The following is a 21871-nucleotide window of genomic DNA, read 5'->3' on the forward strand; positions in this document are numbered from 1 at the left end:
CCCGTACGGCCTCCAGGCACCGGGACAGCACTTCGATAGCTTCGTTGGGGTGGTCCGGTGTAGAAAAGTACAGCTGGGTATCATCCGCATACAGCTGGTACTTCACACCGAAACCACTGATGATCTCACCCAGCGGCTTGATAACATTAAATATAAATGTTAGAATTAACCTTCTATCAGGAAGAAACTCTGTCTAAAGCCCTGAGGTTCTCTGTTTATTCTTACTATATGAAATCCTTCCTGAATTTTACTTTATTAAATAATACATTTAATCAACTCAAAAGTCGTGAGTTTGAAATAGGAATGTGGCTTTCTAATCAACCTAGAATAAGAAAACTACAACATATTTTATCAAAACTTAACATGATTAAATACATTTTTAATTCATTCTGCCCAAGACAGAGACCTAGGAGCCCCAATAAACTTTTTACATGTCTTGTCATGTCTTGATTTTTTTAATAAAAATATATTAAATTTAATTTAGAATGTTAAAAATAAGAAAAAACCAAAGACATGCAATTATGATGGTTTTTGAGCAATATCATGCTTTTTTATAAAAAATATATTTTCCATAACCACAGAAAAATATTTTGTGTAATGTTTTGACAGAATTACATGTCTAAGTTTGGATTATAAATGTATAATTAAAGTATGCCATTTCTACTAATATAGGACTATAAATTATAAGAAAAAGAGAAAAAGGAAGCTTGGATAAATTAGATATAATTTATATAAGGACCAACCACAAAATTTGTCTAGATATTGAAATGTTGAGCTTCATTTCCTTTTACACAGAAAGGCTCCAGCAAAAAGTTGCAGTTAAAAACATATTGTTTGCAATTATGCTCTAACTGTAGCAAAAAATGTCCAAACTGTTTTAAGATTTTTATGATTCAACAGAAACTGGCTTTGAAACTTCCTGAATTTTCAAACAATAATGTGCTACTCAAAAACCCCACAGGAGAATTCTGGATTAGCACCTGTACCTTAAATATAAATTAATAAACCAGATGCTCCTCAAATGCTCTTCCTACGAACATGTTAACAGTTCTTTAAATCTGTGTTATTTTTATTTTGTTTTAACAGATACTTAAGAGCAAGCACAAGAAAAGAAGAAAAATATTGGAGTGAAGAAAGGGGGAAAAAAGATTTATGACCTTATAAAACTGAACAAGAATTTTCAAAGTAATATTAGATTAATAGTGAATATATATGGGATCTACTTTCAATTTAACAGTATAAAACCATGGTTCAAATCAAATCAATCAGCACAAGCAGCCAATATAATAAGAAACACCAAACAGGACAATTAATAACACTATATAATCTTATAAGGACTGTGATAATTAAAACAAATCAGGCAAAAATCTTGTATTTTAAAGCCTTACATAGTTTTATGTTCTTAGCTATTCTCAAATGACATAAAGCGCATTGTAGCACTGCCTACTACGCCTCATTTTTTTTTTTTTGCTCTGAGTAACAATTAGACGATGAATAAGATTCTATATGTTTTATAACATGCTTTTCAGGGGAATGGATTTCTTTCACATTTTGTCAGAATGTGACATTTCTTTGCAAGCAAAGCAAAACTAAGAGACTACTCTGCAGCTAATATCGAAACCTTTTTTTATTATCGTCTTGATTTGGCTTGCCTGAACCACAACATTTTTCTAATCATAACTTTTGTGTGTTAACATTACCAAAAATTGACAGACAAAGCACTATTCTTGTCAATTTAAAAAGTGTTTGAAACACTTTATGTTATTTAGAGCAATGGATGAATGGATTTTAATAGCAACTTTCCAACTACACTCACAATTACTGTCATTACGCTAAGTGCTTGATGTCCCACTGTGCAGTTTTGCTTACTGCTTTTTTACCTTCTTCCATGCACACTTTTAGCCACTGACTGTACAGCCTTTCAGTGTTTTCTGCCTTTTCCTTTAAATAAACTGGCTCTGGCTCCCTCCATCTGGTTCCCCTTCCGTCAGCAACCCTGCACCTGTTCACACCTCCTCTCCTGTTGGATTCCACTGAACATTTCCTCCTCTGCCAGGGCTATTCTGGCACTCACAACCTTTCTGTCATTCAATCCATCTGTCAGAAGTGAACTTTGTTTACTGCAAGCTTCTGCTTTCTTCTTCAAGATGCAAAGCCCCTCAAGGTCATTGTCAAAAGAACTGTCGGCAGAGATTTAATCCTTAGTAAGAGACAAAGCTGGACAGTTATGCATTATAATTTTTTCCCCTAATAATGTTGAAGACAATAACGGAAGAGAACTATAATCTAAAAAATCCTCAAAGATCAAATTCATCTTCTTTCTGTAAAATCTTGTACTGTGAGCATTATTTATTTAGCGAGTTTAGCTAAACAAAAGGGAAATGTGACAAACTATGTAGAAGAGAAAATGCAATTTCAGAGAAGACTAAGATGTATAGTGGACTAAGGAAAAATAAGGACAAAATTATTAATCATTTTTTTAAAAGAGAACAAAGCAGTATTCATTAACCAAATGCTGATTTTAATGTTCCCTTTAAGCTGCAACATAGCTATATTTAAACTGTCATTCATCTATGACTAAGTATCACATTTTGAAGAAGTAAGGTAAAAATCAATTCACCACTGAGAAATTTTATAAATGTTCCACAGTTTGTGTGATTATCCATATTGCTATTCAAGTTAATAGAAAGAGCAGAGCAGCTACTTTTGAGACATTTCATACTGTCAGCAGGATCTATTATGCAGGCTTAGTCAAGCATGCATCTGCTTTTCAAAAATTTGTTCCAACAGCCGCATACTATTGAATTATTAACTAACTTCTTTTTTTAAAAAAATCAAATAAGAAACATTTTCAAAATGTTTTCTTCAATAATACCCAAATTTCAAGGTATTTTTCTTCACCTGCTAGAAATGTGTGTTGAAAGAAACGAATAATTATTTTACTAGTTAACATTTAAAATTGTTATGGAACACAAAATATTGCTTCAGAGTTTTTAAAGTAGAAACTTGCCATTTTCCAAATCTTAAATCAATGACTTAGATATTACTTGCTTAAATAATAAACTTTAAACACATAATTAAATTCCAGCTTTAATATTTTGGAAATGAGAAACAAGCTCTTGCTTTTGTAATCATGTGTTTTTTAGATTTTCATTAGTCAAGTACTCATTTAAAGGAATTAAGATATTCATGATCTTCTCAAAAGGTCTACTACATAGTGCCTATCACATTACTTATATTGATTGGATAGATGCTTTTAGTTCTTAAATGATGTGCTATGCTGAGAACATGACAAGAGATAAGATATAATGATACGGACAGGATATAATGAGAACAAGAAATCATACCAGCTGCACTTTTACAAAACGTACACAGATTGCAGGAATGAGAAGGCAATAGTGGGACAGTTGATGTGGCAATCAGGCTGCCATGGAAAAAATGCAACAATTGAGCAGGAAAGAAGTCAGCTCCTTGTCATAATTGAAAAGACAAGAGACAGAAGAGAACTAGCAGATGGGAAAGAAAGAAATAATCATTTGGGGTTTTTTTTCTGCTTGTAATTGCTACTTGCCAGGACAAGACATAGTAAAACAATAATGTTTTTCATACATCGTAATTCCATAAGATTGATTTTAATGTTTAAAAAGAAATGTTAGGCTTAAAATAATTTAACAAGTTAGTACTTTATAATAAAAATGAGTAGGAATTTACTTACAAGCTCCAAAAAGCAGGTTCTTCCTATCTAGTAATTTATCCTTTGTAAGGGGAAAAAACATTCCAAGGGTGACTTCACTTAAAAAAAAAATTTCTTTTTGTCACTGCAGTAGCTCCATTGTTTTTGTGCAGTATTTGGCTTATTAAATATATATTATATAATTATATGTATATTTCCACCTTACATTATAAAGGTAAATTTAAGTTGGATATCATAAAATATCAGCACGAAGCCTCCAAATATAAAATGTTGTGTTTTTTTTTCTGTCAACAAACTAAGACCTAATGCACATTCTGTTTTGTTATTTTCTAACTAAATAGCATGAATAAGCTTATCCAGATCCAAAACCCAAAAAGGAGGTAATCAAATATTTATTGTAACAAGTACAGAATAGACAACCTTCAGCAATGTGCGTGTATTCAGGAATGTTGGTTTTGCTTAACAGACCAATGTCAGTATAAACATTACAAATGAAAGGCTCTATATATAATCAGATGTATCTATTAATTGTTCTTTCAGGGGGGAAAAAATCTAAGCTTGATTATCAAGCTATGTAATCTTCCATCATCTTTAAGGGGAAAAACACCCTGGAAAATATAGCAACATGTTCACAATTTACTTAGCTGTTATACTTATGTATTTCATTTTCACTTAACACTTCATTAATGGCTTTGGAAATATTGCATTGTCAAACAATATATTTTTAAAAGGACAATACGTGTCTAATACATTAGATGATAAGAAATCAGCCAACTGACAGATTTTAAAATGCACTGTATTAATTATTACTGCAAGCACTGCCAGAAAACAAGAGATCTGATTTATTCCAAATCATTTGATAGCTGTCATCATAAAGGAGCGGATATGGGCTAAATAATGGCAGGTAAAATATATTTCTTTTTATAATAATGGAAAGTATTTAATACGTAGAATTAAATCAGCTACTTCAGAAAGAACCAGTAACCAAGGGAGTAGACTAGTTTTCCCACAATTCTTATGAATAGGCTTTGAAAACAGCAAACGTTTATTTAACATGCTGTTGAAAATTACCTTATGTACAACCTTCTTTATAGTATTGGATATAGTTATCCAATGTGTTTGTGAATAGATAATACACACAGCTCAGGGAAAAGAAAAAATGCTTTCAAAAATCAATTAACAAATAACAACTTTACATCCACTGCTATAATTCGATAATATGCCGCTACATCAAATAAGAGTATTTTTTCTTGACAGTCCTAAATTAGATGTATCACAGTAATGGATATATAAATAGCATATGTTCCTCTTATACTTCCTATTTCAAATCCCTGTAATATTTGTCCCCCCTCCCAGCCAAAATTAAGTCTATCCAAAAAGCTCTGCAAACAGAAAAATACTTAAGTTGAAAAATGGAAGGTGTTTCAATCTTCTTTGTTAAATATCCATCTCTATTATCAGCAATTAAGTATTTCTTTTCAAAGAATTTCATCATTCATCTTGCTTATCTAACTATGATAACTATTCTGTGTAACAGGTCCATATTTAAATTCATTTTTTTCTCATTCAATTTTCTTTTCAAACTCGTTTTTTGCCCAGATATCAGTAAGACTGCAACCTGTATCCAAGGTACAATGAAAAATAAGCTTCTTTATATTCAATAAAATTTATTTATCAGAAATTATATGGAATGGTCATGTATTACTGTCTGGTTTGCATTACCAGCCAATAGTGGCTAGCCTATTTAAATATAAGGTTGACATAAGGGTAGTGCTGAAAAGAAGCAAAATTAATGCTTTATTTTAAAGAGCTTTAAAATATATATTAAGAACTGCATTTATTCTAACGTAAGTCACATTAGACGTAACATCTTAATATGTTTTGAATGTTTAAGTGACACCAAAATACTATCTTGTTTGCTTTCATTGATCACGGATAATGTTTCCAGAAGGGCAATGCAGTATGAATTTTCTTTTCTAGCAGGGGTTCTCAAGAAATTTACAAAGTCAATTCTTCAGCAGATTTGTCCTTTTTATACATTTCTTGTGCTGCAAATTTCTCAGATAAACTGCCCAGTTAACAAAAGTTTGTGTGCGTTTTTGCAGTAAAAAGGCATTGCAAGGTCTTTATCAGACCAATGGGCACACCACTGTAAACATCATGGAACTCTGCAGCTATCCTGCAGTTTCCCTCTCTGTGGTCAGTCTTCCCAGCTGCCCTATCTGTTACTGTCTGATTAGTTCTGCTAAGGAGCTCCTCCCCTGCCAGCTTTCAGTGCCATCTGTTCTACACAAGATGGCTGCTGCCCAGCAACCTAACACTGCCCTCCTACCTGGCACCCGGCTACCATCCTTACCCCAAAGTGCTAACACAGGTTCTCACTGCTGGCAGAGTCAGGATTTCATTACTACTACTTTGACAAGTGCAGGGTTGTTTGTAATTTCTCTTTTATCCTGATTTTGATTGTACAACCACCTCCCACTGATTCAGTTTGCTTCAGTTTTGTTGCTCACAGATTTTACTCTCCACATTAATCTCCCTCTGGCATGTTACTGCATCTGTTCCCTTTTTTATTATTAATTTTCAAATTCCCACCATTTTTGACAAAAAGGAGGTAATCTACACTCTGCTTCTGCCCATTTCATTTTCTTTAATTTGGAAGATAAGTATGAAAGCATGCCAAAGAAGTTAATTCTCCGTTAACAGTTTATTTTCTGGCATCTCACTGCCTTTGTATATGAAAAACAGATAGGAATAAATGTTGACTAAACCACAAACGATCCTAAATTTAATGAAAAATAAACATATAAAAACAGGAGCTAAAGAATTGATTATGCATGTTATCTTATTTCAGGCTTTTATATTTCTTTTTAATTATAAAATTCCAGGTAATATATTGGAAATTAAACATTAAGTGTACTTTATAAATTTTTCACCCGTTAAATACAAATTTCAATTCATATGAGCAGTTACTAATTATAGTTTGATGTGACTACTCATATCATATTTTGTAAATTAAAACATTCTAGATCTTTGTATTTTTGCATATATAAATATACACCATTTATAGACATACAAATATATATCCCCACGAAAAAAACATTTAATAATACTAACCTCTTTTTAAAAAGAAAATAAAACCTTAGTCTTTATGTATATGTATAGTAGGCAAAACTTTAGAATGGTACAATGTAGTTATTAAGGACTGGTTGCTCTTAATAGAGTAGAAGAGACATGTCTTTTAAATCAATAACTATAATACCTCAATACTTGTCATATATATTACATAAAAAGATCCTTTTTTTCTAGTAAAGAATACTATCAATGTCATACTGAACCATTAAAAAGTATAAACAATTCAACTACGTTCCAAAAAACTATTAGAGTGATAGACTTAATTTATGTATCTTATTTATTATACATGGACTTGAATGAATGCTAATGAAGCTATGGAAAATGTGCTAGGGGCTACAAGAAGTGCTGATAAACAGTAGGTTTTTGAAGCTAAAAAGGTTCAGATAATCATTATATGTCTTTTCAACAATATCTTCCAAAGATATGGTTTCCAGACGTTATTCTACTTATCAGTTGTTGATTACATATCTATCAGTCCTCCTAGTGAAAAATACCAATGCCAACAAATATTAGTAAAGATATATAGAATAATTTGGCTCTCTAGGGAAAGCATTTTCTAACCCCTTAATAACAGCTGTACCCCATATGAATTGGAGGGAAGAGGGGCTTTAGAGACTCAGCAACATTTCAGACTGCTACCCAACCAGATTTCTCCATAAGGATGCATTGGAACTTCATTTTTCTTAGCAGTCTCCAGCTGAATACTGCCCATTTTCAAGTTCCCTCTTTCTTTTGCCAGCTTCTCCACCCACAACAAATGTGGGTTTATTCTATTCAGTTTTCAGAGTTAGTTTGCTTAGTGGCAGACAGATAGACAGACAGATGAATGAGCAGACAACAATTCTGAGCCCTTTACAAATGTTTTGCCCAACTTTCCACTTGGAAAGAAAAAAGAAGTAGGTAAAAGATATAGAACACATCTTCTGTAATGGCAGTGTCCTCAGCAGGCTGAGGGTTTGTCAAAATCTTGACAGGCACTTCCTGACATTCCAATGCAAGTTTAAACTCTTGCATGCAATTTCACAGCACAATTAATATATAATCTATTTTCAGAATCTATATGAATAATATTCAAAGAATGAATTAGAGGAAACAAGACTGAAGTAGTAAACTAAGCACTTTACAGGCTTATCAATAATGACAGCATAGAACTTCATTCAAATGATAATAGCAACTAAGTAGTATTATATATTAAACTATAGTTAAACCAATTAGAATTAGATTAAGAAGTGCAAAATGCAAACAATGAAACTATTTTTTAAAAAAAGAATTAAGGAAGATCCAAGGAGTTTTTCATTTGTAGTGGAAGATTTGATTATTTCTCTTCCGTTTTGCAGCAAGTCAACTCTTCAAAATTTGCTCTGCAAAATGTCTTTAGTAAACTATGAAAGTAGATAACAACAAAGGAGGGCTACAAAAATTAACCAACCACCATATTGCACTGATATATGTTTTTACTGGTTCATTTTGTCAGAAGAATACTGGCTTTTAAATACAACCCCGTGTTCCCCTGCATATTAAAGTTCAATTTTGAAGTCCTAAATAACTATCAGTGAAAGCTGCTGTGTCAGCATTAACACTTGTACCACACAAAAAGAGATTGATAATGCTGCAATTTTACAATGCCAAAAACCTGTACTAAAGTGATCTATATATGGTATTTTTTGCCATAGATGATTCATTTGGGGAAGAATGGGCTGTTTTACATATTACAAGCATCCACGTGATCAGCATAAAAATCAATAAAAAGGGTGGGGGAGGAAAACAGCAGAGAAATAAAGGAAAATAACAGTAACATAATACTGTATTATTTATAGGACTTATTCCTTCTTATTTTTGAACACTTCATTAAATTACAGCCAAAATATTGTTGATCAGTCATCCCAAGAGCCAATTCCATAAATGGAAAGTGAACTCATCTATCTTTCTAACACTGAAAAATAACAATATTCTTTATTTTTTAATTTTTTTTTGTCACAACAATATACACAAGCATCACACAAAATGATTATATAGCATATAAACTTATATATGAGGAAATATAAGGAAGTATAAGTATATATATATATATATGAAAAAACAATATGCTTCCATGCTTGATAATTCCATCACTTTTCATATCCCAGGTTTGGGGTATGTAATTTAGAAGTACACTCACATATATTAACAGTATCAAACTTTCTAATATCTTACAAATTTAATGGATACTAAACCAACAATAAATAATAATGAGACAACAAAGACCCCTTACCTATTCTATACCTTAAACATGATGTTTTAAAATATTCTCTGGAGTACCCATTGAATGTGAAAAAGAATACTTTGCCTCATTTTAAGTTGATTTTTTACAATTAGCTAGTCTATGCACAAAAATATAGGATATAACAATCCATATGAATAATTAAATAGGTTAAACTTAGAGAGAAACAAGAATTTGAAGCTGTTTAATGGATTTTACATCTTTGTATGCAATTTTTGAGTTTAGAAATCAATGTAGCAGCACAAAATATAAATTTTTTGCTTGAAATAGAATACCTGTATTTATTTATAAATGTACTTTCTACATCTTGGTAAGTAAAAGCTGGAAGAATGTGATGACATATATTCTAAATATATACCTATTTTATTACTACCTTGAAAAAATGCATGAATTTTTTGGGTTGTCAAATTTGTATTTTTTATTTAAAAACCAACAACTGTACTTATATGTGATTTATGAATAAGAAAATATCATCCAATTCTTCAATGCAATCATATTATAAATTGAGGCAAATCAGTTATTGGAAACTATAGATAAGCAGCTAACCAAATTATAAATATCAGCCACTTTTTCCTCACAGCAACAAGAAAAATATAAAAATATAATTTAGCAAATGTTGTGACATTGTTACAGAAAAATAAATGAGAGAAAACAAGATACAACATAAAAAGAATACAGTGGAAATGAATAAAAACAGAATTAAAGCAAATGGGGATAATGACTATTGATACCAAAAATGCAGAAAGACTATCTGAAATTTGAATTCCCTCACTCCATATTATTACAAAGTTACAAATCAGCAAATCCAGGAAATAGAAGAAAAAGGGAAATTAGACAGCAGTGACTATACATGTTAAACAATTAGCATGGAAATATATAGACTGTTGTTAAACCTCTCCATCTATCAAATTTCTAAATGAAATATCCAATATGATCAATATCTACAATGAAATTCTGAACAGAGAATGGCACCAGGTAACACAACATTAAAAATAGTGTTTGATCATTAAATTGGACAAATTTAAGTCACATATTATTGGGAGACTTTAGTTAATTAGGCTGTTAGTATCATTATTAAAAGTGTGGAAGTTTTTCAGGAAATCTATCTACACTTTGGATTTTCTCCAAGACACCACACAGCTTCATAACTTGTATGATTAGCCTTAGGAAGGAAACTGGTAAACCATTTGGTAAACTATCACAACAAATCATTATAAAAGAAGTCCTGCAAAATCCAAACTTTTGCTATCTTACAACTTACCCGAAACTTTTTTCAAGTTCATTAACCTCTAGCATATTTGTTCTTCAAATACAGACTGTGAGAAAAGTGTTTTTTTCCCCATCTGCTCCTGGCCCATAATCTATATTTACATCATTTTTTTAAAAAAAGAGTATGATATGATAATGTAAGAGCGATACTACAATTACCCAAGTGAACCACCTTTATTCATGTGCACACATATATAATTACACACTATATATGTACACCCCACCTAATAAAACCATAAACCGGAATGCTTTTTAAAATGCTTTTAGCTGTCATATCATATGTAGCTTTTATGTACTTGACTCCACCCAAATAAATATTAGTTCATGCTTATCATTAAAATTCAACTCTGTTTTAAAAAACGATAGAATAATTGTGTTCAGCAGGGCCAGTTATGAAGAAGAGAAATACAATTATATTTTAAAATATTATTTAGATACATTTTTGAACGTTGAACTACTTGTTTACCATACATTTTAAGCCGGTTTACTTGTTTACCACTACTTTTTAACCAGTTATAAATGATTTATGTATCATAAATATTTTTAAGTTTATGCACAAAATTATTAGGAAAATTGCTACTATTTTTCACTTGTACCTATATAAAATTAACAAACATTCAGCTATTTCCTAAAACAGTTATAATTGTAGAATAATCGGATGTGTGTTACTGACTACAAATTAAGTAAAAATCCCACTTGCTTTAAAGAACAGAAGGAAACAGCTTAGTACATTTACTGTTATCACACTTCACTTTTTATTCATTATACATTCACTTCTAAACTGCCTCAAAGCTAGACATTTAATTTGTAACAACTGTGGATAAGCAAATGACAAAACATGGAAATGTGAAATTGAAACTGGTGTTAAGAACAAACAAGATAAATGGTACCTGAGAAAATGCAGTTGTTGCTCAGCTTTGCCCAGCAATTCTGTTAGTTTCAGACATTCCTCCTTAGCTTTTGCAGTATCCTGCTGTGCTTGCTCTAAGCGCTGTTTGTTTTCATGAAGCAATACTTGTAATTTCTCAATTTGCTTTAAATACAAAGAGGAGGGCAGGAAATTTAGATAACAATAATTGAACATAATAAAGGAAATTAGAAAACTCACAAAAACCAGAACAAGTTTAACATGATTAGGTATTTATTTTTGGATAAAACAAAAATTGAGAAACAATATTTATTATATTATGTTTACATCATACTTTTCCTCAATTCTACAATCATAACATTGGTTACATTTTTTCAAATCATATTTAACAAACAAATGCAGAATGCTCCACCAATCACTCAGATTGCGATACTGCAGCTACACTTAATTTTTACGGCAGAATATAATGAGGTAATTTAAGATATTATTCTATCTTGAACTATTCATGACCACAAGATATTAACTCTTTCAATTTTAGTAGTACCTTTCTGATATTCTAAATTCAAAATATATCTAATAAGCAGTTTTGTAAATGAAAAATAAAAGAATTTGACAAATGTCAACTAAAGCCAAGACAATCTCAAAATTTCACAGTATAAGCATAAATATAAGTTCCTATAATTTTCTCAGGGAAAATAACTAAAGTGAACAGATGAGCTTTATACTATCCCTCAAGTTAAATCAACTCAGGTTATGTCATTCCAACAATAAGTGAATTACAACATAGAGGGACAATGTTGAAAATAGTACCAGATGTTTTGAGTCCAGAATTTAAGGTAATATTCTATCTGTTAATCTTCACTGCATTCAAAAGTCAAACAGCTTCTTTATAATTGTTATATCGCAGAGCAAAAAAAAAAGTAATACCCCCACACACATTACTTTTATGTAGATATAATGAAAAACTGTGTATTATATTTTAAGCACTATGCTTGATCATTGACTTCTTAGCTTCAGCCATATTTGGCATTTTAAAAAAATAATTACTTTAGTGCTTTCTATAATTCATAGACATGTAAACAACTATTGAGGTTAACAACAAAAATAAACTTTACTTCTTACACCATCTCTTAGCCTTTTGACAAAGATTATGGGTAAAAACAAATGCTAGTAAATAACATAAGAAAGCTTTTTAGAGCCTTAGCAAACAGGTCAAATGTGGATTTAATATCTCTGGATTTATTATCACTAAAGTTATGTATAAGAATAAAATGAAAAAGTAATTCTTGAAATGCATTAACTAGGCAATATTATCATTTTCTATTGTCATCATGTTAATTACCACAAATTTGGCAAATTAATATGTTCTTTGTAAATTATATTTCTTTTAAACCATGATAAATTGGATAATAGTGTAGAAACAAGATGTTGATACAAACACTATTAAAAAAGGAGGGATGACTTCTAGAATAAAAACAAAATTAACTTACTAGTTTGCTATATCAAGTTCAAACTCTCTCTCTCAATATCTACCTACCTACCTACCTATTGGGATGGATAGACAGTTATAGAGATATAGATATATCAATGAATTAACAGTAGCAAATTATCTGCTATATTACTAAGCAACATTTAGTAACAGGAAGTATAGAGCAAAGAATAGAATAGAGAATTAAGGAAATTAATTGATCATAGCTGATCTAGTCTTTGTTCAAGTAAGAGGAGTTCTTTAATTTTTTTGGTTCTCTTTGGCTTTCAAATCTGCTACTGATTAATCTTACTCTTTAATTTTAACCTCCACTAAAATAGATTATACCAGAATGTAAATCAATTAAGCCAAGGTTTTGAAAATGTATAATTTATTTTAAATAAATTAATTATACATTATAAATGATCTTTTTCAAAATTTAAAACCACAAACCTATCTCGGTGCATTTTCTCTTTCATTCTTACATGGAATATATTAAAAAATGTTAGTCATAAGTACTAGCAAAAGAAGATCGTGGGTTCTGCTCATCTCTTGACTACGTAAGTGCTTAGTAAGATAAAAATATGTTCCACAACTTTTGAAATATGGATTTTGGATAATTGATTTAAAGAAACCAAATAAGATATTTACTCTTATGAGAATGAAATCAATTATTCCCAAATGCTCTATCCTACATTTACTTACTATTTCATAATTATTAAACAACTTTCAAATCCCTTCTATGAGTAATAATATCATGTAAGAAAGCACTGGCTGTTAAATGTCTATGGAGATTTTCAGTCGTCCAGGTCATGGTTATCCCAAAGGTGCTTTTTTCAAGAGGCTTTTTCTATGAAGACATTTCACTTCTCATCCAAGAAGCTGCTTGCTTCAGCTGAAGAAGCTTCTTGGATGAGAAATGAAACGTTTTCGAAGCAAAACAAGAAAGCCCAGTTGCCTCTTGAAAAAAGCACCTTTGGGACACTGGCCGTTAACTCCAAGAATTCCTCGGTGTCTCACTTTTAGGAAGAATCTGGACCAACTATCTTGAATGAGACAATTTATGACTGCTTGTGATGATTTTCTGGATCAGAGGATTAAAACAACTGTAGTGTATTTTCTTGAACAAGTAGTGTCCTGCCAGTGACAAGAACTCAAGCTAGTGATTGTAACATATAGCAAATATTATGGCATATTAGAGTGCATATTAGAGAGTGCAGAGAAGAGCAACAAAGGTGATAAGGGGTCTTGTGGCTACATCATATAATAAAACAGCTAAAGGAATTGGGTGTGTTTAATCTAATGAAGAGAAGACATGATAGTAGTCTTCCAATACTTGAAGGGCTACCACAGGGAAGACAGTGGTATTCTCCATAATACCTGACAGCAGGAAGCAATGGATAGAAGCTCATCAGAAAGTGATTCAACCTGGAAATAAGAAGGAATTTTCTGACAGTAAGAATGATTCATCAATGTAATAGCTTGGCTCCCAGAGTTGTGGATGCTCCATTGCTGGAGATTTTCAAGAAAAGATTAGATATTTGTCCAAGAACTTCTGCCTTGGGCATGGGATTGGACTAAAAGACCTCCAATGTCTCTTCCAGCCCTATGATTATATATGATTATCTAAATTTCAAGTCTAAATTTGGCAGACAGCTTCCTTAGTTGTCTTGATGGATAATCTGAGTTGGAATTTGTTAATTCAACCAGAATTTTCAATAATATTTTGCTTTTTCTAGATAGAATGTTCAAGTTGGAAATCTGTGGTAGCACATTATAATAGTTTCATACTTTTCATATTTTGAAAAGTAGTGATAGAAGACTATTTCTTTATTCATATTTAGGTTCAATGGATCTTTACAGAATTTTTCCTCATTGCCTTATTCTAGTACAAGTAGTACAAGTAGTCCTCGTTTAGCGATTACTTTGTTGGGCAACTGTTCATAATTACAATGGTGATGAAAAAGAAACTTTACAACCAAAAGTTTCAAATTTATGATCTTTTCAGGTCTGTAAAGCTGAAATAAGATAAGAAGCACAGCTGCAGTTTTACTTATCAGCCACTTTGCTTAATGACCAAGATATCAGTCCCAACTGTGATTACTAAATTAGGACCTTTACATATAAAAATAGCTGAGCGAAACACGTATTATTAGTATGCAGATAACATGAATTTATACAGGTCCATTGAGCCTGGGATCAGAATAAGACTGGATCAAAGCCAAATCACAGAATTGAATTTAGTTAAGATGAGGTATCTACATTTGTCAATGCATAAAGAATGAACTAATGTACCAATTTACATTTTTAGAACTCTCCTTCATTTTTTGTAATGGAAAATCTTTTGGCAATTTCAGGTGTTACAGACAGAATCTCAGTTAGCAAAGCCAACTAACCTCAATCATTTTGACTCTTAATCTCCAGATTAGATTACTATATGCAGATTTTGCAGAAAAATTAAAAACTGAAATTAGCAAAAGGTACAGATGTAAAATGCTAAATGTATATTGCTCAGGTAAAATAATTTCTGAACTATGGGTCTAATTAAAAATATTAATGCTGAATCTTAAAACCCTTTATGAGTTGGGAGTGGAGAACTCCCTTATCCACTTGCTAAAATGATCTGTACACAATGACACTGACCGAATTAGACAGTACCTCTCTTCAGTTCTTTTAATTAATTGATTGATTCAAGTCACTCTGGAAAAAACTTTTCCAGCTACCTGAAAATTTTGTATCCTTTTTTATTATACAAGGAACATAAGATTCCATAATAAAAGGTTTGGAAACATTCACCTCTAAAATATCTTGATAAACTATACATATGGAGTATATCAAAGTACATATGGAGTATACATATATCAAAGAAAATGGTAAAAACAAATCTAATCTAATGTTTGAAGTGCACTGTACATCAAATACACAGAGCTGAATCGGGTGACTTTAGGCTAGTGAGAACCACCATTTAGACACAATACAACTGCTTTACAAGGACATCAAGAAAACAGTCAAGTATCTATTAATTTGGAAAGGCTGGAAGAAAAAGCTGAGAAGTCTGGGTTCCTTATAGAGTCACACTGACTGCAAACCCCCATAGAAAAGAATGAAAATTGAGCTTGCCTACATGATCAAGGAGGTATCATCTTCAAGCTGATGAATGTTTTAAATGAGGAGGAAGGGAAAGGAATATCTTGTGTCATACTTTATTGGATAAAGCCCAGTATCTAGACCTTAGTTTTTTCAGCAAGACCTATTTTGAAACTGCTTATAATTCATGGTTCAGATATATAAAACCGATTCAGGATAAATCCAATAAATTCTTTAAAATTATACTAGCTAAGGATTTATAAATGATTATAGTCACAAGAAAACAATAGAAATAATTAAAAACAGAGAAGATCTGGACTGTAGAGATCTGAATTGTTTTACATGGAGTCACTGAGTACTTTGTCCAAAGCAGATTGGTCCTATTGCAGGGCAGACACTTTCAAGCTGCAAATACAAAGGGGCAAGGAGCTGAAACAAGGTATTGGAAAACACAATTGTTCTGTTGCTGTATCAGCTCTATGTAACTAAAAGAGCAAACTCTTCTTACATGTAATGAGGGGTACTGTTCCATTTCTGTTTTGAAATTAAAAATGCAACTTTGTTGCAGGGAGAAAAATGTTTTACCATTCTTGCAAGGACCTTTGAATATTTAGGACCTCCACAGCCAACCAAGCCGTGATATAGTTCAATCTTAATTGAATAATGAAATAAAAATTAAGCATAAGAGATTTCAAAAGCATCCCAGATCAATGCACTGAGGATAGCTGACGCCATTCCACATCTCCCAAGGGTATTTCCAAAGTGCAAATCTATAGAATGTGTTTGGTTCCATTTTATCCATCCTTCTCAGAATGGAAGTTTATACACTTTACAATAAAAGAGAAAGAAGAAAGAAAGAAAGAAAGAAAGAAAGAAAGAAAGATGGATGAAGGGATGGAGGGGGGAAGCGAGGGAGGGAGGGAGGAAGGAAGGAAGGAGTATAGCCATTGTAAATAAATCCAAAAATATGTTTTGGCAACACTCTAGCATTTTACGTTTTAGATGGAAATACTAGAGGTCCTTTCTTTTGTTGTAAATATGTCTTTCCATGGACTTCCATTACTTTTGCCCAGATCTCCAATTACTAATATAATGCATTCCAAATGGAGTTTACTTTAGAGAGGCTTTGAAAATTCTAATTGATACAAAATGTAATAGCAAGGTTTTAAAAGATAACTATGAACATTTTAGAAATTTCTCCTGATTATGCATTTTTTCATCATTTTTTTTACCAAACATTGGGAAAAATGGATATGCATTCAAAAAGATTAATGTTCATGCCCACTTCAAGCAAGGAATGAAGAAATGCAACAGAACAAACCTTATTTCAAAAAGTATAAGAAACTTTTGGGGAGTTGAGACAAATCCAGCCATTTTTACTAGAAAATTATTTCTGTCACACCTAAACCATATTTTAGCAAATGCTGTTTTAAAGGACAATGGACAGGATCTTTTTCCATATCGACAGAGCCCTGTTTTTCCTCTCCTCATACTTCCTAGGCATTTAGGAAAATCATTAGAATATTCAATAAATATGGAGAGCATTAATTAGTATTCCCATTTAATCTTTGCTTTCTTTATTTCTTATTTTGGATATGTAACACGTCTGAAACAGTACTATCAGTGCATGACATACACAGCCTTCAATATTCAGTGTGAACATATCATGTCCTATATATTTATTATCATTACCACTTGCTGATAATGACCTGGAAAAGAAATTCTTCAATTGTTAACTTGTAACTGTTTTTTTAACCTTTCATCCAAAAATTATTCAGTATATTTGCATGCCATTCAAATGTGTTGTCCATATTTCTAAAACTATTCACTTTAGCTTAATAAAGAAGGTTAAACTGTTTTATTTGTGCCCCACTAGGCCTTGTGGAAGTTCTGACAAACTTCTGAAGTACTGTACTGCTTTGAAGTGACTGCTTCCTTAGACTGTACCTTAGTTCTGCTTGGTACATTCATTTTTAACTAACCCCCTCTTGCAATCCATTTCAGCCCCACCACAAAGCTTTTGGAAAAATCTTCTAGAAGACTATGGGAAATCTTTTAGAAGACTATGCTATGCAGTAAGCAGCAAAATGCATGAATATTGTATGCTCTCATTTGGGTAATTTGAAAGTGCTTGCTACTGGACACAGCTGAACAGTAAGGATCCAAAAACACTGTTGGAGAGATAAGAAAAGGTCCTGTTTTGTAGTTTAATTTCATTTCATAAATATTACAAAAGGTGTAAAAGAATGACTGTTTAAAATGGTAATAATATGATTATTTTGAAAATAAAGTAATTCAAACATTTAAATATTCCATTCTCTTTGTTAAATCATATTTCCTTTTTGAGTGAATATCTCCTAGTTTCTTTGATGTATAGATGTTATGCTTAATACTGGGTTCTATAGGTTTTACTACAAATGTATATATAATTCAACTTTTTCATGTATAATTAGTTTATCCCAATATTAATAACTTCCTTTGTATGACACAGCAAACATGAAAGTCTTGAAAATATCTGATATTAATCAGCAATTAATTGAGTAGAATTTTTATTAGTTTTTACTAACTTTAGAATAAAAAAATAAAATTTACTTAATGCTTTTAGAATGCAAAACGTTCAGGAATCAGTTGGATATCCTGTGTTAATTTTTTAGATACTGCAAATGACTAAGTGAATATCACAGAATAGACACATACACATAGACAATGTTTGTTCATGCATGCATAAAAAAGTATGTTAAGATTGGAGGGGGAAAAAATCTCTTATCATAAAATATTGTACTAGTACTAAAATATAAGAAATGGATTTCTTCTCATAAAAACCCCTCAAAATATTTAATAGGAAGGAAAAACTCATTTTTCTAAATTGCTTGATAGAGTATTCTCTCTTACCTGATCTTTAATTTCAAGTTCCCTTATTGTTTTTGTCCTATACTCCCTGTGCTCCTTTTCAGCTTCATCCTTCTTCATTTTGGTCTGATTCAATTCGTAACGTATTTCTCCACACACCTGTTAGATCAAATACATAACATCCTGCAGTTTCAGGACTCCACAAAGTAATATTTGTTTAGAGGAGAACTTTTGATGCCCTCTAGTGACTATATTTATTATTTCATCATTTGCACTGAATTTTGTAAAGTTTTTATATGATAATCCTATTTTTTAAAATATCTCTCTCTCTCTCTCTCTCTCTCTCTCTCATTAATGGCCATATAGTCACCAATTGCAATCACCGTTGCTGTTTAAGCCAAAATATATCCATCATCAATCAATTCCAAAAACATAGATATTATACAACAAGCATAATCCACAGGCAATGAGATTTACTTAATTATTCAGTTACTTTTAGGAGTAATAGAGGGAAAGAGGGAAGATCATATTCCTATTTATGAGGCAACAGGAGGATATCCCATCACTATGTCGAAGAAATTTTATTGTAATGTTACTGGAAAAAACATGATTACTATTTCACATTTTATCCCAATATAATTGAAATTCTGTCACCACTCCCATCCTCAGCCCAACAAGAAAATATTTTCTTCAAAGTAATTTCTAGGAAAAGAAAAGGTGATGGAATGGGGCACTTTTTGAAAACAAGGAGAATTCATAAATATTTCATATATCATCAATATACAGAGACTAGTATTCTCATTTTTTATTTCTGGAAACTTATATACTTGCACCATATAACTCTGAGCTGAACAACTTCTCTTTCTCGGGGGGGGGGCTTCTTTTTTCAAAAAAGGTATCTAAGATTTGTAGGACTGTATGGAAGTGATCGATGATATTATCACTGATCGATAGGGCTGAAATGTTACTCCCTTGATTAATTAGGAGGTTTTAGGTGATTTACACAAAATTGTTTGTCATTTACTTAACCTGTTTAATTCAACAAAAAGGGCAAAAAAGTATCACTGAAAATCACAATTTTTCTGCTAAATTTAGAAAAAATAACCTCAGGGGCTCTGGTAACCAGATAAATGAATTGTGATCGAATCATATACGATTGGTGCAAATTGCTATTTTTAGCTTAAATTAGGTTTTATATTTTAAGGAAAGTGCAAATCTTTTATCCAGACTAGAGTTTCTCAAGTTTGGCAAATTTAAGATAGATGGACTTCAACTCTCAGAATTCCCCATGGTAGTCAGCATAGTGGACTGGAGAATTCTAGGAGTTGAAGTGCACACATTTTAAATTTGCCAGGACTGAGAAACACTGATCCAGACAATGAATAAAAATAAATTATCCCACTTAAAAAAATATTCTCAGTCATCAGACTTCAAAGTGTTTGAAATAATGCTGACCTTAGAGTTATTCTTCGCTGGAATCTTCTTCTCTGCTATTTTAATCATTAGCACTCCTCATACTCTATGAAATAGACTAACCCAGAGCCTCTAGTTTCAGCCTTTAGTAAAATAAATACTAAATACTCCTTTAGTAAAATAAATACTAAATAATAGGAGTTAATTTTAAAAATATTAATAGAAAAGCCAATCAGTAAGAAACACTTTTTCCTCACAAAATTAGCCCCTTTCATTATCAGGAAGTAGGAAGCTGTAATTAGAATGTATTAGAATAGGAAGGCTACTTTTTAAAGGCCAAAATTTAAGGAGTAAAGTTTATCTCTTATAAGAACTATAAATCAATAGAAAAAGTAGACAGGCATCTTAATAATTATAATAATTAATGTTTCATTGCCCAATGGCGGCTCTGCGGCTCTGCGGCTCTGCGGCTCTGCGGCTCTGCGGCTCTGCGGCTCTGCGGCTCTGCGGCTCTGCGGCTCTGCGGCTCTGCGGCTCTGCGGCTCTGCGGCTCTGCGGCTCTGCGGCTCTGCGGCTCTGCGGCTCTGCGGCTCTGCGGCTCTGCGGCTCTGCGGCTCTGCGGCTCTGCGGCTCTGCGGCTCTGCGGCTCTGCGGCTCTGCGGCTCTGCGGCTCTGCGGCTCTGCGGCTCTGCCCGGCTCTATGGCGGTTCAACCCCGATGTTGGCTACGGTCTGCCTGGGCCTGCGGGAAGATCGGCGGCCCAGTGACGGCCCAATGGCGGCTCTGCGGCTCTGCGGCTCTGCGGCTCTGCGGCTCTGCGGCTCTGCGGCTCTGCGGCTCTGCGGCTCTGCGGCTCTGCGGCTCTGCGGCTCTGCGGCTCTGCGGCTCTGCGGCTCTGCGGCTCTGCGGCTCTGCGGCTCTGCGGCTCTGCGGCTCTGCCCGGCTCTATGGCGGTTCAACCCCGATGTTGGCTACGGTCTGCCTGGGCCTGCGGGAAGATCGGCGGCCCAGTGACGGCCCAATGGCGGCTCTGCGGCTCTGCGGCTCTGCGGCTCTGCGGCTCTGCGGCTCTGCGGCTCTGCGGCTCTGCGGCTCTGCGGCTCTGCGGCTCTGCGGCTCTGCGGCTCTGCGGCTCTGCGGCTCTGCGGCTCTGCGGCTCTGCGGCTCTGCGGCTCTGCGGCTCTGCGGCTCTGCGGCTCTGCGGCTCTGCGGCTCTGCGGCTCTGCGGCTCTGCGGCTCTGCGGCTCTGCGGCTCTGCGGCTCTGCGGCTCTGCGGCTCTGCGGCTCTGCGGCTCTGCGGCTCTGCGGCTCTGCGGCTCTGCGGCTCTGCGGCTCTGCGGCTCTGCCCGGCTCTATGGCGGTTCAACCCCGATGTTGGCTACGGTCTGCCTGGGCCTGCGGGAAGATCGGCGGCCCAGTGACGGCCCAATGGCGGCTCTGCGGCTCTGCGGCTCTGCGGCTCTGCGGCTCTGCGGCTCTGCGGCTCTGCGGCTCTGCGGCTCTGCGGCTCTGCGGCTCTGCGGCTCTGCGGCTCTGCGGCTCTGCGGCTCTGCGGCTCTGCGGCTCTGCGGCTCTGCGGCTCTGCGGCTCTGCGGCTCTGCGGCTCTGCGGCTCTGCGGCTCTGCGGCTCTGCGGCTCTGCGGCTCTGCGGCTCTGCGGCTCTGCGGCTCTGCCCGGCTCTATGGCGGTTCAACCCCGATGTTGGCTACGGTCTGCCTGGGCCTGCGGGAAGATCGGCGGCCCAGTGACGGCCCAATGGCGGCTCTGCGGCTCTGCGGCTCTGCGGCTCTGCGGCTCTGCGGCTCTGCGGCTCTGCGGCTCTGCGGC

General features: G+C 34.2%; 1 protein-coding gene and 1 long non-coding RNA gene across 5 annotated transcripts in view; one reads left to right on the forward strand and one right to left on the reverse strand.

The window, feature by feature from the left end:
* Nucleotides 1-2591, forward strand: part of LOC131189539 (uncharacterized) — a 32303-nt gene extending 29712 nt beyond the window's left edge. Inside the window, exon 3 of the long non-coding RNA XR_009153066.1 lies at nucleotides 1087-2591. This is a non-coding gene — a long non-coding RNA (uncharacterized LOC131189539). The remainder of the gene's footprint in view (nucleotides 1-1086) is intronic.
* Nucleotides 1-21871, reverse strand: part of SDCCAG8 (SHH signaling and ciliogenesis regulator SDCCAG8) — a 128373-nt gene that overhangs the window by 66904 nt on the left and 39598 nt on the right. For all 4 annotated transcript variants that reach the window (XM_058165582.1, XM_058165564.1, XM_058165591.1 and 1 more), the window contains 2 exons: nucleotides 18674-18790; nucleotides 11249-11391 (listed from right to left, as the gene is read on the reverse strand). In XM_058165582.1, the coding sequence (XP_058021565.1) occupies nucleotides 11249-11391; nucleotides 18674-18790 (260 nt within the window). The remainder of the gene's footprint in view (nucleotides 1-11248; nucleotides 11392-18673; nucleotides 18791-21871) is intronic.

This window comes from Ahaetulla prasina, chromosome 1, assembly GCF_028640845.1.
Source record: "Ahaetulla prasina isolate Xishuangbanna chromosome 1, ASM2864084v1, whole genome shotgun sequence".
Lineage (NCBI taxonomy): Eukaryota > Metazoa > Chordata > Lepidosauria > Squamata > Colubridae > Ahaetulla > Ahaetulla prasina.